General features: G+C 41.1%; 1 protein-coding gene across 2 annotated transcripts in view; it reads right to left on the reverse strand.

Moving 5' to 3' along the window:
• Positions 1-14141, reverse strand: part of NELL1 (neural EGFL like 1) — an 877100-nt gene that overhangs the window by 737923 nt on the left and 125036 nt on the right. For both annotated transcript variants that reach the window (XM_049649290.1, XM_049649281.1), the window contains exon 4: positions 6161-6331. In XM_049649290.1, coding sequence (XP_049505247.1) covers positions 6161-6331 — 171 coding nt within the window. The remainder of the gene's footprint in view (positions 1-6160; positions 6332-14141) is intronic.

The raw sequence follows: 14141 nt of genomic DNA on the forward strand, positions 1-14141 counted from the left end.
TTGCTACATTCCTACAATCTTATGTTAGAAGAGTCACTATGATTTCCCTTTTTACAGATGCAAGTGCAGTTCCTGGCAAATGAGTGAATGAACAAACTAAGACTCTTCAAGGAATGTAAGACACAAATGGCCTGATTTCACACTCCTGCATAATGCATGGAAATCCCATTTTATAAATGGCAAAACCAAGACAAAGATTCAGCATTCCTTTCAGTCCAGATTAAGCCAGAGAGCTCATATGCCTCATCACACAGACAAGAGCTCTCCCTTTCCTTTTCTAACCTCCCCTCTCTCATACTTCCTTTTCTGGCCCTCCCTGCAAGCTTTCCCTCAACTTGACACACTCATGCATATACACTCCTCTCTCATCAACACTATGACTGGCTTTGTAATACTTACAAGATGAGCCCTGTTCCAAGCCAAATTCTCATGTGACTGATACAGAATCAGATCACACAGTGGCAAAACTGTATAGCTGCAGAAACTGTAATTCATTTTCACCTGGGAAGGTAAGAGGAGTCTGAGAGGCCAGTCCACACCCCAGTTCTCCCTCCTGTGATCTACCAGACCTGAGTGTCTCCATTAGGAATCCAGCAATCCATCATGAACTGCCTTACAACGTCTCTTGTACTGGTGCCTGATATTGTTACAATTTGCACATGGGAATATCCTCTCTCTCTAGCTTACTTGCCATCTCTTCCTGGACAGAAGGTCTGGAGCTGATGAGTAAGCTGGACCTGAGGCATATGCTGGTTTCTCAATTTTATTTTAATTTTGGTAAATTGTGCGCATGTGTTCCAGTTTGTGAAGTGAATAACGTATCAGTTGAAAAGCCAGGAGATTGAGTCTTGGCCAGGATCTCTTGGAAGCTATAGCCTTTGATGGTCATCTCTTAATTTCCCCCTCCTTACTATAGTGAAAATGTTTGTAAAATCAATGTAGTACATTATACATGTGGCTTAACTACATTAAGGAATTTAGGTTTAATAAGATGTTTGTAAATTCTTTGGGAGCTCCCTGAAATGAAGATGCCATATAAACATACTTCATTATGAAAAACCTAGAGAAACAGATGCTCATATCCTGAAGTTATTCTGAAATATTAGACACAAATGTTGAATTACTGGCTTGTTCAGTGATTTATAGTAAGTTTTCAAATTCTGCATGCTCCAGATCAGTTGTATGCAAAAATTCAATGTGCTCTGCAATAAACAAATAGCAGGTGTTAAAAAACTTGAGTGTGTTTGTTGTCTAGACCATGATCATGATGTTCACTGTCAGAGTGACAACTGCACTGCACACGTGTGTGCACACTTGTACAAATCTGAAGCAATGAGGTGAGGGTTCAGAGCTGTGTTGCAGTATGACTGTGTAAGAGAAATTTTTCCAGCAGTGAGGCAACAGGAGGTTTGCTTAGAGTAGGGACACCTGCATATTGCACAAAGTGCTGGGTGAATGTACCATTAGAATGATAAACATGTTTGAGTCTGTCCCTCAGCTGTTGAGAAGCTCGGCTCCAGTCACTTCAAGATGCTGGGAATGACTTTTTTCAGTTCTCTCCACTGCTCAACTGCTATTAGGAGTTGTCCAATCAGCCTGCTAATAGGGTTTCAGTCCAAGTCTATGCTTTCTCTGATATCTGGAGGCCAGGCCCAATCACTGTGGGGGGCCCTAGTGGTTTCAGAATTAAAAGTGAGTGAATAAGCCATGAACTTTCAACGGCTAGGACTCTTATTTCTTTGTATCCTCCACAGCCTGGCAGAAAGTGTGTCCAATACATTAATTTGATAGGTTGACTGAAAGTTAAAAGTTACCAAACAAAGGGGAGGAAAGTCTTCTGTGGTGAACAGAATGCTTATGCACTGAATCCCAGATGTCAGTGGATTCAGGGCTCGGAGTAAGGGGAACAGGCCACAGGGTGAAAGGAGAATGGAATGAGACAATCTGAGGAAGGTTAGCACAGGCCTCATTCTTGTCTTTGTTGGCAACTATTAATATAAAGGCAGCTGGAGAAAAACCCAAGGCAATGGAGATAATCAGGCTAGCCTCCCAACTGAATGGTTCCCTTTCTGTTTCTAGCTTGAGGTAATCTGCTACCCATACTTTGGGAGCTTCTAAAAGTAGGCCCAGCTCAACAGCTAAAGCAGGAAGAAAACTAAGTCTCCGAAGCAAGCAGGAAGTGTAAAACCACCAACTAAAATAGCAGTCACTTCTCTTGTGACAATTAATGTAATTAGGTCTGAAAAGGCTGTTTCTCAATTCTAAGCTAAAAAGAGTGGAAAATCTCACCACATACCACGTCTTCAGAGCAATAAAATTGCCAGGGAAATCTTCCATTTCAAATGTCTTTATGGTCCAGAAAATTTTGGAGCATTTCTCCCCTCAGAAGACTCCCTAATATGGTTGTGACTATGTCCTGGGAAGTACAGGTCATTAACACTTTACAGAGGTGGCGTGGAGGGACAGAAAGACTAAGGCTTGGGAGTTAGATCTTGGTTCAAAGTTTTAAATTATGTATCTCTGAGCCGTTCTAATTCCAAACTTGTGCAACAGGTCTAATAAATTGTCCCCACATTAATATCCTAAGAAATATTATGCCCAGCATGTTACCTGGTCTGTAGTATTCAATAAACACCGGTCCCTTCCCCCATGGCAATGCAATGGGTTCCATCAGGAAGATTCTGTATCCTACCAAACAACTCCAATATCAGCAACGTAAGATGTGTGGGAGGAAAATACCAAAAGAGAGCAAACTGATCACATTGAACCAGGCTCTGGCCTTCCCTCAGCTTCCAAGTCCAGTGCCATGGTCCCCCACGTTGGGTTAAATGATCTAGCAGTTAGAACACTCCTGAATCAGACTTGATTCCAAATCCCAGTACAACCACTTACTAGAAGCAGGACTGCAGACTTATAATGTAATCTCTGGTCTATCATTTGAAAACAAGAAAGAAACAGCATGAGTATGGGATGAATTAACCTACATAAAAGCTTAGCACTGTGCCTGGCACAAGTCAACACTCAATAAATGTTACCACATCACTGTTTGTCACTTAACCAGCAGAACTCTAGTGGGTAACAGGTTGAGAAAAAAAGTGTAACTCTAAGGGGAAAAGCAACTCAAAATAATCTCAGGTAGTATGAAATGAATAGTTTCAGGAGTAAAAATCAGCCTTTGTAACATTCACTCTCTGTGAGAGTGGCCTATAGAAGTGGTAGACCAGTATCATGATAAATGGACCAGGACATTTGCCACTCTAGAATCAGCTAGTGCTAAGAAGAAACTTGTGAAGAAGGTGAGCCTACGTTATTCACTAGACAGTGCCCTCTTTCCTTAATCTTTTCTTCTTTCCTGAGGGCTCTGCGGCAGGTACTTGGTTTCCCAGGATCTCTCATGTATTCAATGCAGCCTAGCCTCTTCTCCAGCTTTCTCCCCTTCCACCTAAACCAGTGGTTGTGAAATACCACTCCATTTACCAAAGCTAGACCACCTGCATAAGAGCTACATGGAAAGCCTGTTAAAAATATAGCTTTTTAGACATTTCCACCCTCAGGGAATCTGATCCAACAGATCAAAGATGGGGCCTGGTAACTCCATCTTTTTTATAAGTTCCCCAAAAATTCTTACATGTCATCAGCTTTGGGAACTACACCAAAAATCAGTTTTTAACCTCTCCTGTGGCCCAGTTGTTCTGGGTCTTTCTTTCTCCTGATCTATCTAAAAACCTCATTTGTGTTTGGGCCCATGAATCATTAACAGGCAAACAACTTTACATTCTCCTTCCAAGATCTTACATAAAGGACATGTTAGGTCATGAACCAAAGTATGAAAATTTTCAAGAGAAGGAAAGGAATATTCAGCATCCCCTCAGTCCATTCCTTATAAATAAGGATGACCCTATAGACTATTGGGGGCTCCAGCTCTCCCATCTTCTATCCACTTTGCTCTCAAAAGGGCCAAGGTAGCCAAGAAGGACATACAGTGGCTGAAAGTTTGGAGACAAAGAGGTACCAAAAACGTGCAGAATCCACAACAAACATCACCCTGAGCAAAGATGAAGCACCACTTCAGAGCACCTTATGTGGATTATCTCATTTAGCACTCCCATCTACGAATAGGTATTATCCTAGTTTAGAAATTTAAAAATGGAGATGAAAAGAAATTAACTTCCACAAATTCAGAGCAGGCAAGTGGCTAAGGATGTCAGAAAAGAGTATTTCATAGGAACCAGAGTATCTGTGAAGGTGTGAAACTTTAGATTAGCAGAGATCTATCCTTTCTTCTTTTTTCTCCTCCAGAGATAATATTAGAAAAACAGATAAAACTTTTGGAAGGAGGGATGAGCACTGGGTGTTGTATGGAAACCAATTTGACAATAAGTTATATTAAAAAAGAAAAAAACACTTTTGGAAGGCAGAAGCAAAAAATTGCATAGTAAGAAACCAGCAATGTCTCCCAACTGTTCAGGTGGGAATTACTAAACTAGAGCTTTGTGGCCTCTTTCTGACCTGTGGCATAGGACATGCAGGGCCCTTCTGCTCTACCATTTGGGCAGCAATACAGGTGGGGGCTGGGGGGCAACAACAAGAATGCTACTACCTAACTTCTAGAAAATAAGTAGCCAATGAGCTTTTTTTTATTTTTATTTTTTTACATTTATTCATTTTTGAAAGAGAGACAGGGCATGAGCAGGAGAGGGGGAGAGTGAGAGGGAGATATAGAATCTGAAGCAGGCCCCCAGGCTCTAAGCAGTCAGCACAGAGCCTGACACAGGGCTTGAACCCACAAACCAAACCGTGAGATCATGACCTGAGCCAAAGTCAGATGCTTCACACTGACTGAGCCACCCAAGCATCCCACCAATGAGCTCTTAAAGGTGGAAATGGACATGATGATGGCTGAGGGCTGGCTTTACGCAGGCTGCCCAAGTTAGGAAAATAGGGTCACAAGGAACAAGTTGTTTCTATGAAAAATTTATCCAGGCACACTTATTATAATCTGGTTGAAACCACAATTCTTCTCAAGGCCACAAACATCTTCAACAAATCAAAATAGACCAAGACTAATTCAAGATGGCAGAACTTCCCTTAAGCCTGGCATTAATTTGTTCTCTGCCCTTCCAGGTCCTCTTCCAAAACAGACTGCAGAGCTATAATTATAAGTACATTCAAATACCTCCTCATTAGAATTGTAGTCTGGAGCTGATTAACCTTGGATTATTCTTCCTTCTGTTTGGTCCCAGAAGGTAGTTTGTTCCCCACATGCCTGTTCCTTATCCTGGGCCTAATGGAACAAGTTAACTTTTTGTATCATTAACAAGAATCAACAATTCATGGGCACTGCTCACAATGCAAAAATATTCTCTGTAAGATCACTATCCACAAGGATTTTCAGTGGATTCTAGAGAGGTCAAAACATTCCCCTTGACCACCATTCACCAGCTGTCCAGCCGCAAATGATCCGACAGACACCATCAGTCTTTCTTCAGCTGGAAGCAAACCTGACTCCAGTGACATACATCGGGGACAAGATCTCCTTCCCACCCCAGTTCACAATGCCCGATGAAATCCCCCAGATGTCACAAAGTCTTGCCATCCTCTGGCAAACAGAAAGCCTCATTCCTCTGCAGAGGATGGATGGCATTAATTCCAAAAGATTCAAAAAGCACAGCCTCTTTAAGAAGCCTCCATTTGGAAAAAGATATTTAAGCAAAGCTGTGCTTGATGAAGTGAAATAGAATTAGCTGCTTCAGTGGCACAGGCTTCTCAGATTCATTCTAAGGTAGAATGGCTTATTTGCCTCCAAGTGGAACGAACTCAACAACAATATATCACAGTTAACTGTGAGCACAGCTCCATGGAATTTCAGCTGGTGCCTGGAGTACACGGAGGTGCACTTAATATTCCCCAATCTGTAATCAACCTTTTGTACATTTGTTCCTAATCACAGGATACTGTTTCATCTTAATGAACTGTTTTCTTAGCATATTACAGTTGGTCATTTCAGCACATCTAATGGCCCATTTGGTAGGTTAAATTACAATTAGGGTCCCTTGGTTTTTTTATTTCCCAGCAAGGCCTGGAGGGGTTTGATATTTTTCCCCTTCCCACTGCTCGATTTCAAGGACAGAATCACAAAAGAACAAAAGCACAGACATACCTGTTGCAGTCGACGTGGAGCAGGAGATGAGAGGCACTAATTGACAAAGCGACCTTGTGCCACTGTCCATCTGCCATCCGGTATGGAAGCGCCTCAGTCCTGGGCTTCCCGTTATGTATATAGTGATATCGGATCTCATCCCTCAGACCACTGCTCTCTAGTTCAAAATAGCTGTATGGAGAGTAACAAAAATATGTTTGTTTTTACTTCTGGATCCCACAGTTATCAATGCTCCCTACTCACAAACTCACCACCCAGTTTCTCAGAATCTAAAATTAGCTAAACAGGATACAAAGATCTAATAACTAAAAACCACTTGTACTGCATGGAATCAAATTCACCTATCATTGGAGAACCTCACAGTGACACCCTGAGCCTCTGAACCAGAGACTGTTTGATCCACTCTGACTTGACAGGCCACAAGCTAATTATCAAAGCTTGGTGCAAGATCTCTCCAACACTTAAAGGTACAGTTCAGAACCCTCTAGTGTCTAAAAAAGGCCACTCATGTGAAATGGGCTTAATGATGCTTCATTTTATTTCTGGCTCCTCTACTTTTTTAAGAATTAAAGGAAAACAGAAGTCAGGTTGGGTATCAGGAACTGGAATAAATTGAGATAAGAAAACGTTACTAAACACATTGCCCCCTAGACAAAAAGCCTTAAGTGGACAACAGTTCCTATGTAATGGAGTAGGGGAAGAGTGGCTGAAGCCACTCACATATGGACAGTATCTCAAATTATCATGTCAGGAAACAGGCAATTGAGCCTTTTCTCTCCCCAGATTGTTGTCACATTTTCCAGATCCATGAAAAACTCAGCATCACCACTGCAGTCTGCACTTTTGTCATAAAATGCAGCAGTCAAGTTTGGGACATTCCTTCCAGACATGCTCCAGGGCTGATACTTTGAGTCCAAACCTCTTCTGAAATGCATCATCGTCATTAAATCAAGCCTAATCTCACCGCGAGGCATTGCACTAGGCATTTAACATATACTATCTAACTCATCACCCTGACAAACCTAAAAGGCCGATAGCATCCCTAAGAAACTGAGGTTCTAGAATATACCTACCATGATTTAAATTCGGGTCTAAATCTGACATGCATTTTTCTACCAGCCTGCTGTCCATCTCAGAGGCACAATGACAGTAGTAAAGATGGCCTCAACTGGCATGGTCTGTCAGCAATTCATCTGTACAGACAACTCAAGAAATACCTGCCTATTAGGTAGCCAGATACCATCCCTACATTCAAAAGGACCCACTGTTTCTCCTCTAATTAGCTGAGTTGGCCTGACCCCACTAGCCAGATCATAATTTAATCTAAAACACACACACACAAAAACATTTTCTATGAGCACCGAAATGAATAGATCTGAAACTCAGCCTCTATTATGAGAGACTCCCAAATCATAGGACAATAACAAATGTGTATTTCTTGCTCATCTTTCACAGGGATCCTCCCAAGAGAGCAGTGTTGGCAAAGACTAGACTCTGACCTACCCAATTCATACTAGACAAAGAATCAGGCCCAAGGTCGTAAATTCAAGAGGTTACTTTTACTATTGCAGCCAGCTCCTGAGCCCAGGTATGTACTTATTAGTAATAATAGAATACATATTTTATAAAACTGCAAAAAAGAAAATCCTTAACATGGAAGACATTCATCTTAAGGGAATTCTCCAAATTGCTTCTAAGCAGCTAGAACACTAAAAGAATCCAAATCAGAGAATTTAAAAGGTCAGCAAGACCTTAGAGATCATCTGGTCATTCATTAATTTATTCAACATTTTGTTACTGAACACATAGTAAAAGGCTAAAAAAGGATTTAAAATATAGATCCTGTTCGGAAGATGCTTTCAGACTAGCAAAAAAGGAAATAAAATGTGTCCCTCATACAAAAGTTAGAAACAAATGGAAGACAAAGGAAGCTGTCATTTCATTTCATATGCCAGGAATGGACCAACTGCTTTCATAAACATCATCTCATTTAATTTCTTCAAGGTTAGTATCTTTATCTCCTTTCTGCAGAGGAGTTCACATGTGATCAGGGATACTAAGTTCCTTACCCAAGGCCAGTTTCTGAATAGAAAAGCAACACGATTTTGTATAAGAGACCTCACCAAGATCGTCATGAGACATCTCTCAATTACTTCACTTTGACCAATAAGCCACTGCTGCAGGAAGGGACAGGACCTTAAAAAGGATGTCAAAGACTTAGAATCCTCCTATAGATCGTCTGATAGAATAAAAAAAAAAAAGAAAAAGACAACGGGAGGCAGATATATTTAACTAGATTCAATCATTATTCCTGGGGTTATGGCTTCATTGAGCAAGGGCTCATTATAAGCATACCTTTTAAAGATTACTTTACAAAGTACTACAGCAAGCTGTTACCTCAGGGTAATCTCCACATACAGCTAAAAGAGAAGAAATCTGCCTGATTGTTAGGCAAATGGATACTTGGTTCTTAGGGTAAGGTTTCTGACAGCATAATGCACACATTCAGGAAGTGCTAGATTTCCAACAGTGTGGATGAAGTCAAGACCATGTTTTTGGTTTTTTTTTGTTTTTTTTTTTTGGCTTTTTTGTTTTTTTCAAATACATCAGATAACTGCTAAAGTGGTCCTACACATGACAAGGAGACTGGAAGGCTAAGTTCTATCTGGGTAAGATGGTTTCGTGGGTGCTGGGAGGGGAATACGGCACTATTTCCACACAGTAACCCTCTGCTAACAGAGGTGTGGGACTTAGTCCTCAGAGCACCTAGGAGGGGGTCATTTGGCCTAAAGACACCTGGAGGTAGCCTGCAGGGAAGAATCATGAGTTGCAGTAGAGCCTTGTTATTCAAAGTATGGACCATAGACCAGCATCATCACCACCAGTGGAAATTCAGATTGGCCCCAACCAAGACCTGTGTGACTCAATCTCCATTTTACTAAGATCCCCAGAGGATTCACGTGCATGTTAGAGCTTAAGCAGCTCTACAGTCAAGTATACCAGGTGTTGCTTCACTTCCTGGCCAGCTGGTTAGGGTTGAGGGAAGCAGCAGTTAGAGGCTGCTGTGCTGGCAGCAAGAAGAAGGGCACTGGAGGTAATCATACAAACAAGAGTCGAGTAAGCTCACGGCCCCTGACCAGTCCTCTTTCTTCAAGCCTCAAGCACGTGAAGGTCTTCTGTGGATTTGGGGGAGGGGACAGCTATATGACTGATAAAAAAAAAAAAAATCACCTGCCAGACTTCTAAGCAGCACTTCTCCCCTTAGCCTTGGACCTCAGCCAAGTACTCAGCCAATGAATTCTCTCAGCTCCCAGAAAAGTCTGTTTATCATCCTTCAAATAGTTGAAAACAGCAAGGACATTCACTACTTAGTTCTTTTTTTCAGACTGAACATCCCTAGCAGCTTCCTTAGACTCCCCACCTAGACAACAAGGCCCCCCTGGACATATATTCTCTGCCTTACTCCTCTTCCCAGATCCTTCCCCATGTTGGTCATCATGCTGTAGCTACAGTAAAATGAATCCTTTTCCCTCTTCAATGGAGCATCCAGCAATGCAGACACTCTCTGGGCTGTCCACAACTATAAGTGCATGCGAATAACGTTTACATCTAACCCTGCAAACCATTTCATACAAAATGTTATGAAACTGATGTTATGAAGGTAAGCATTCCCATCCTGTATTTACACAGCTAAATTTTTTTTTAAACTTAAGCCCTTGCCCTACTTAGACAGACCCTATCCACCATCAGTATAATTCTCTAAAAGTCACCAGTGAGTATTATGAACATAGTTACTATAAACCGAAGTTTTACAAGACTACCTGAATTTCATGCTATTTTGAGGGAAAAAAAACAGGAATAATTCCAATTAACATCTATCAAGATCAGCCAAGTTACTTTCATTAAACTTTTTATCCTTTTCCCCCAAAACTTACACTGAGGTCCATTTTTATTAAACAAAAGAAATTTAAGATTTGAAGTTCATACAGCTATAAGTGGCAGAACTAGGACTTGACCCCCAGTCTGGTAGGCATAAAAGTGGATGCTCTCAATGGCAACACCCCATCACTTTCTACTATCTGAGAGGTTTTAAATGTATCACCACCTCTCATTTTGCCAACAGTCTTAAATGGTACTTACGAAATTCTCATTTTAAGGTAAAAACAAAAGGTCCAAACTGACAAAGTGCCTCGCCCAAAGTCCTGTAACTCCTAAGATTCAAATCCAGGTCTACTTAGTTCCAAGATTCATGCTCTTCTCACCACACTGTGCTCCTCTCCAGGTACAACTGTATGATCCTATCAAAGCCAGAGGGCAGAGAATTCAGGAAGACTCAGCTCCTCCGTCCTTGGTCCCAGAATGTCCCATCCAGCTAAAGAATCCCTCTGCAGATTCAAGTGCAAGACAACATTTCCTCATGCCATGAGAAATTTATCACAAGGAACAAATTCCATGGGTGTTCACACAGAAGCTCACTTCCCTCTTCTGGCTCTTTGCCAACTGCTGGGATAATGAAGAGAAGCTGCCAAAAATACCAGGAAGGTATAGTGTCCTACCTCAGGCCAGGAGTCTCAAGGACTCCGTATACTTCAAAAAAAAAAAAAAAAAAAAGGGCAATAGCATAAGTAATATTGCAAAGAACACTGGCCCAAGGCTACCAAGACTTGATTTCAACCTTACACCTGCTTCAAACCATAAAATCTTTGGCAGTTGTGTCCCTGCCCCTCTGTACCTCGGTTTCTCCTACCTGTTAAATGATCAGATCTGATCCACAACACCCCAGGATTCCTTGAGAAAAGACTTAGGGTGTCTAAGACACAGAGAATGGATTGGGCATCAGAGAAACTTCACTCTCCATTGTATAATTTGGAGTTTCCCCATAAGATTTAGTTTAGATAAAAGAAATCTGCTTCCAAAAACAATCTGAAACCACTGAACTAAGAAATCGTTAGGATCCAGCTCTTGTCTAGATTTCTGTAATTCATCACTATTCTGCAAACTGATCAACTTTAAAAGAAAATGAATAATTAGTTGCTCAGCTAGTTTCATTCTCCCCTGGATTTTTCTGGTAATGCTTAGGCTCCAGGCTCCTTAGCAGCTTGAAGGGGAGAAGAGGAGAGGGCATATACAACAGGCATAACTAACATTCACACCTCACCTTTCTCCCTGGCACACACCAGGCTATTCCCCAGTCCCTCCAAATCTGTAGGGACCACATGCCTACCTGTCACCAATGAAACATAAGCAGAGGTAACGTGGAGGACCAAGACTAGGCAGTTAAGAGAGAGTGTGCCTTATCCACGTAAGTTGCACATGATCCAGTAGAGAATTCTGAGATCTTAGTGGGTAGTAAGGTCATTAGATGTAATAAACCTGGGTCCTTCAGAAACTGCATGGGGCGAACACTCCCTCGCTCACACAAACTAATACTGAATAGAGACTAACCAAAAATAAATTCTTACTAACAATCCCCAGAGATCTAGAGGTTATTAGACAACCTGAACTCATTAAAAAGAGACACAAGAACATGAAACTGAGGAAAGACAAAAAGCTGACAAGTATCCATGGTGATGAAGCGATTGCTAAGCTAAAAATAGAAATGGCAGGAAACATGAGTACAGTCATCTCCTGTCTTGTATAGGACACATAACCAAAGTACATGGCTCAGAGTTTTACAAATGGTATTTTCCAAAAAACACTAATAACGTTATCTCCCACCTTACATGCTCTTCAATGTAATCTTGATATTCTTCCAATTGAAAGGCTTGGATATATGTACCCAAATCTTGATCTGGGTGGGTTTTTAAGTGCTTTAAGAGGAGAAGCAATGCTTGGTAACTTCCAAGGCTGGGTCATAAAACCTCAAGCAGTTTCTACCTTGTGTGTCAGAACACTTGAGCCTGAAGTCATGACCCACCATGAAGAGTTCTAACTACCCTGAGGCTGCCATGCTATAAGGAAGCCCAGACCACATTGGGAAGACCACGTCAAATGCTGGAAAGCCCCAACTGGGATCCCAGCCAACACCAGTATAAACACCACACATATAAATGGAAATACCTCCAGATGGTTTCCCCAGCTGTCCACTCTCCCCAGCTGATACTGCTAACATTATGAAACAGAGACTAGCCATCCCTCTAGACTCTGTCCAAATTCCTGACCCACAGAATCTGTAAGCATATAGTAAGTTTGGGGATGGTTTGTTACACATCAATAGCCTTTGGAGCACTAACTTTGTGCATACTGGTTTATATCTTTAAAATCTGAAACTATAATTTAGGTAATGTCCCTACCTAAATGTCTAGGGCCATTGGCCAGATGATCAAATCCCATTGTGCCAATTTTCTGCTTACAGGCCCACAAACTTATAACTATGCATTTTCTTCTATCAAAAGTGGAATTCTGCTCAAAAAATGCAATGTAAGATCAGTAAATTACTTCTTAAAATGCATGTTTCTCAGAGCCTATTTAAAAAGATAAATGCATTATCTTTCTCAGTAATCCATTATTTCCCTTGTATCAAGTCCCAATACACTGGCCTCACACTTCATGCTTCCCGAACTGGAAGTGGTCATCTCAGCGGTCCCTTTATAAATCAGTTACTTTCTACGGGTTCTAGCCGCAAGTGCTCTTTCCGCCTACAGAGTTATTTGACAAAGGTAAAAGAAATGTCCCAATTTACCTGGACAAACTTCCACTACTCCCAAATTCTATTTCCTTTACTCAGAGCAATATGGAACAGTAGAAAGAGCAGAAAATGCATGCCTACTATACAAGAAGCTTCAGAGTCCAGCCAACATGTGTTCAATCCCTGCCTCAGGCATTGAATCCCCAAGTAGAAACAGACAAGACACACCATTTCCCTAAACCTCACTTTCTTCATCTGTTAGAAAATAACATCTACTTCACAAATTTCTTGGGAGAAAAACATATGATACAGTGTTGGTAATTTCCCCACAAAGAGCCTGCTGTCCACTAGTGACTATTCTTTCCCTTCTCTCTTTCTGCATGCATGGAAACAAACAGCCTCAGAGGTATGAAGCTGCTGAAAGGGTACACACACCCTGCCTTTTCTCAGAAAGTGTTTCTCTGCCTTTCCCTTTCCCTTGTTCAGACTTGACCCGGTGATCTTGCTTGCAGTTGTAAACTTACCTGTTAGTTCTGTATTCAACCCTCTTAGCAAACATCTAGCAGAAGATTAAAGGGGACAGTAATTACAAACTGCTGGTTATTGAAAAGAAAACATTCACTGTTAAATGAAATGTAAAAATAAGTCTCTTTGTATCTACTCAAAACCATTCCATTACAATCTTTAAAGTTTATGTGAGAGAGCATATGTAGGAGGGGCAGAGAGAGAAGGAGGGAGAGAATCCCCAACAGGCTCTGCATGATCACCCTAAGGAGCCCAATGTGGGGCTTGAACTCACAACCTCATGAGATCATGACCTGAGCTAAAATCAAGATATGCATGTTTAACCAAATGAACCACCCAGGCACCCCGGCCCCCAATTACAGTCTTTAAAGCATGCAAGTAAGCCATGCTGTGCTTACTGAAGTAACAAGCACATGGTTCTAACTATCCCACATACTGACAGGAGACATGAAAGCTTGCAAAGTTAGGAGATTTCTTTTCCCAATTAAAAAACAAATTCTAAGATTAAAACAACCAATAAGCTAGTTGACAACAGGGAAGAATGCAATGTTAGTTTCTGACTACAGATGCCTTCAAATACAGTCAAAGTATTAAATAAACAAGCCCAAGGCAAGGAGCCTAGAATCACACAACTGCATCTTATCTGAAGCCCAAGGTATAGTTCTTTACCCCTAGGAACTCACAATAAAGAGGTTTCTAAATATCAAGATCTAAGAAAAAGGAACCAATAATTGTTGTAGTTATGGCAAATATATATATAGCACTTTTTATACTTCAAAGTTTTCTTAAAGACTTAAAGAAACATTGTTCCCAACAAAAAAATAACAG

The sequence above is a fragment of the Panthera uncia genome, chromosome D1 (assembly GCF_023721935.1).
Source record: "Panthera uncia isolate 11264 chromosome D1, Puncia_PCG_1.0, whole genome shotgun sequence".
In the NCBI taxonomy this organism is placed as follows: domain Eukaryota; kingdom Metazoa; phylum Chordata; class Mammalia; order Carnivora; family Felidae; genus Panthera; species Panthera uncia.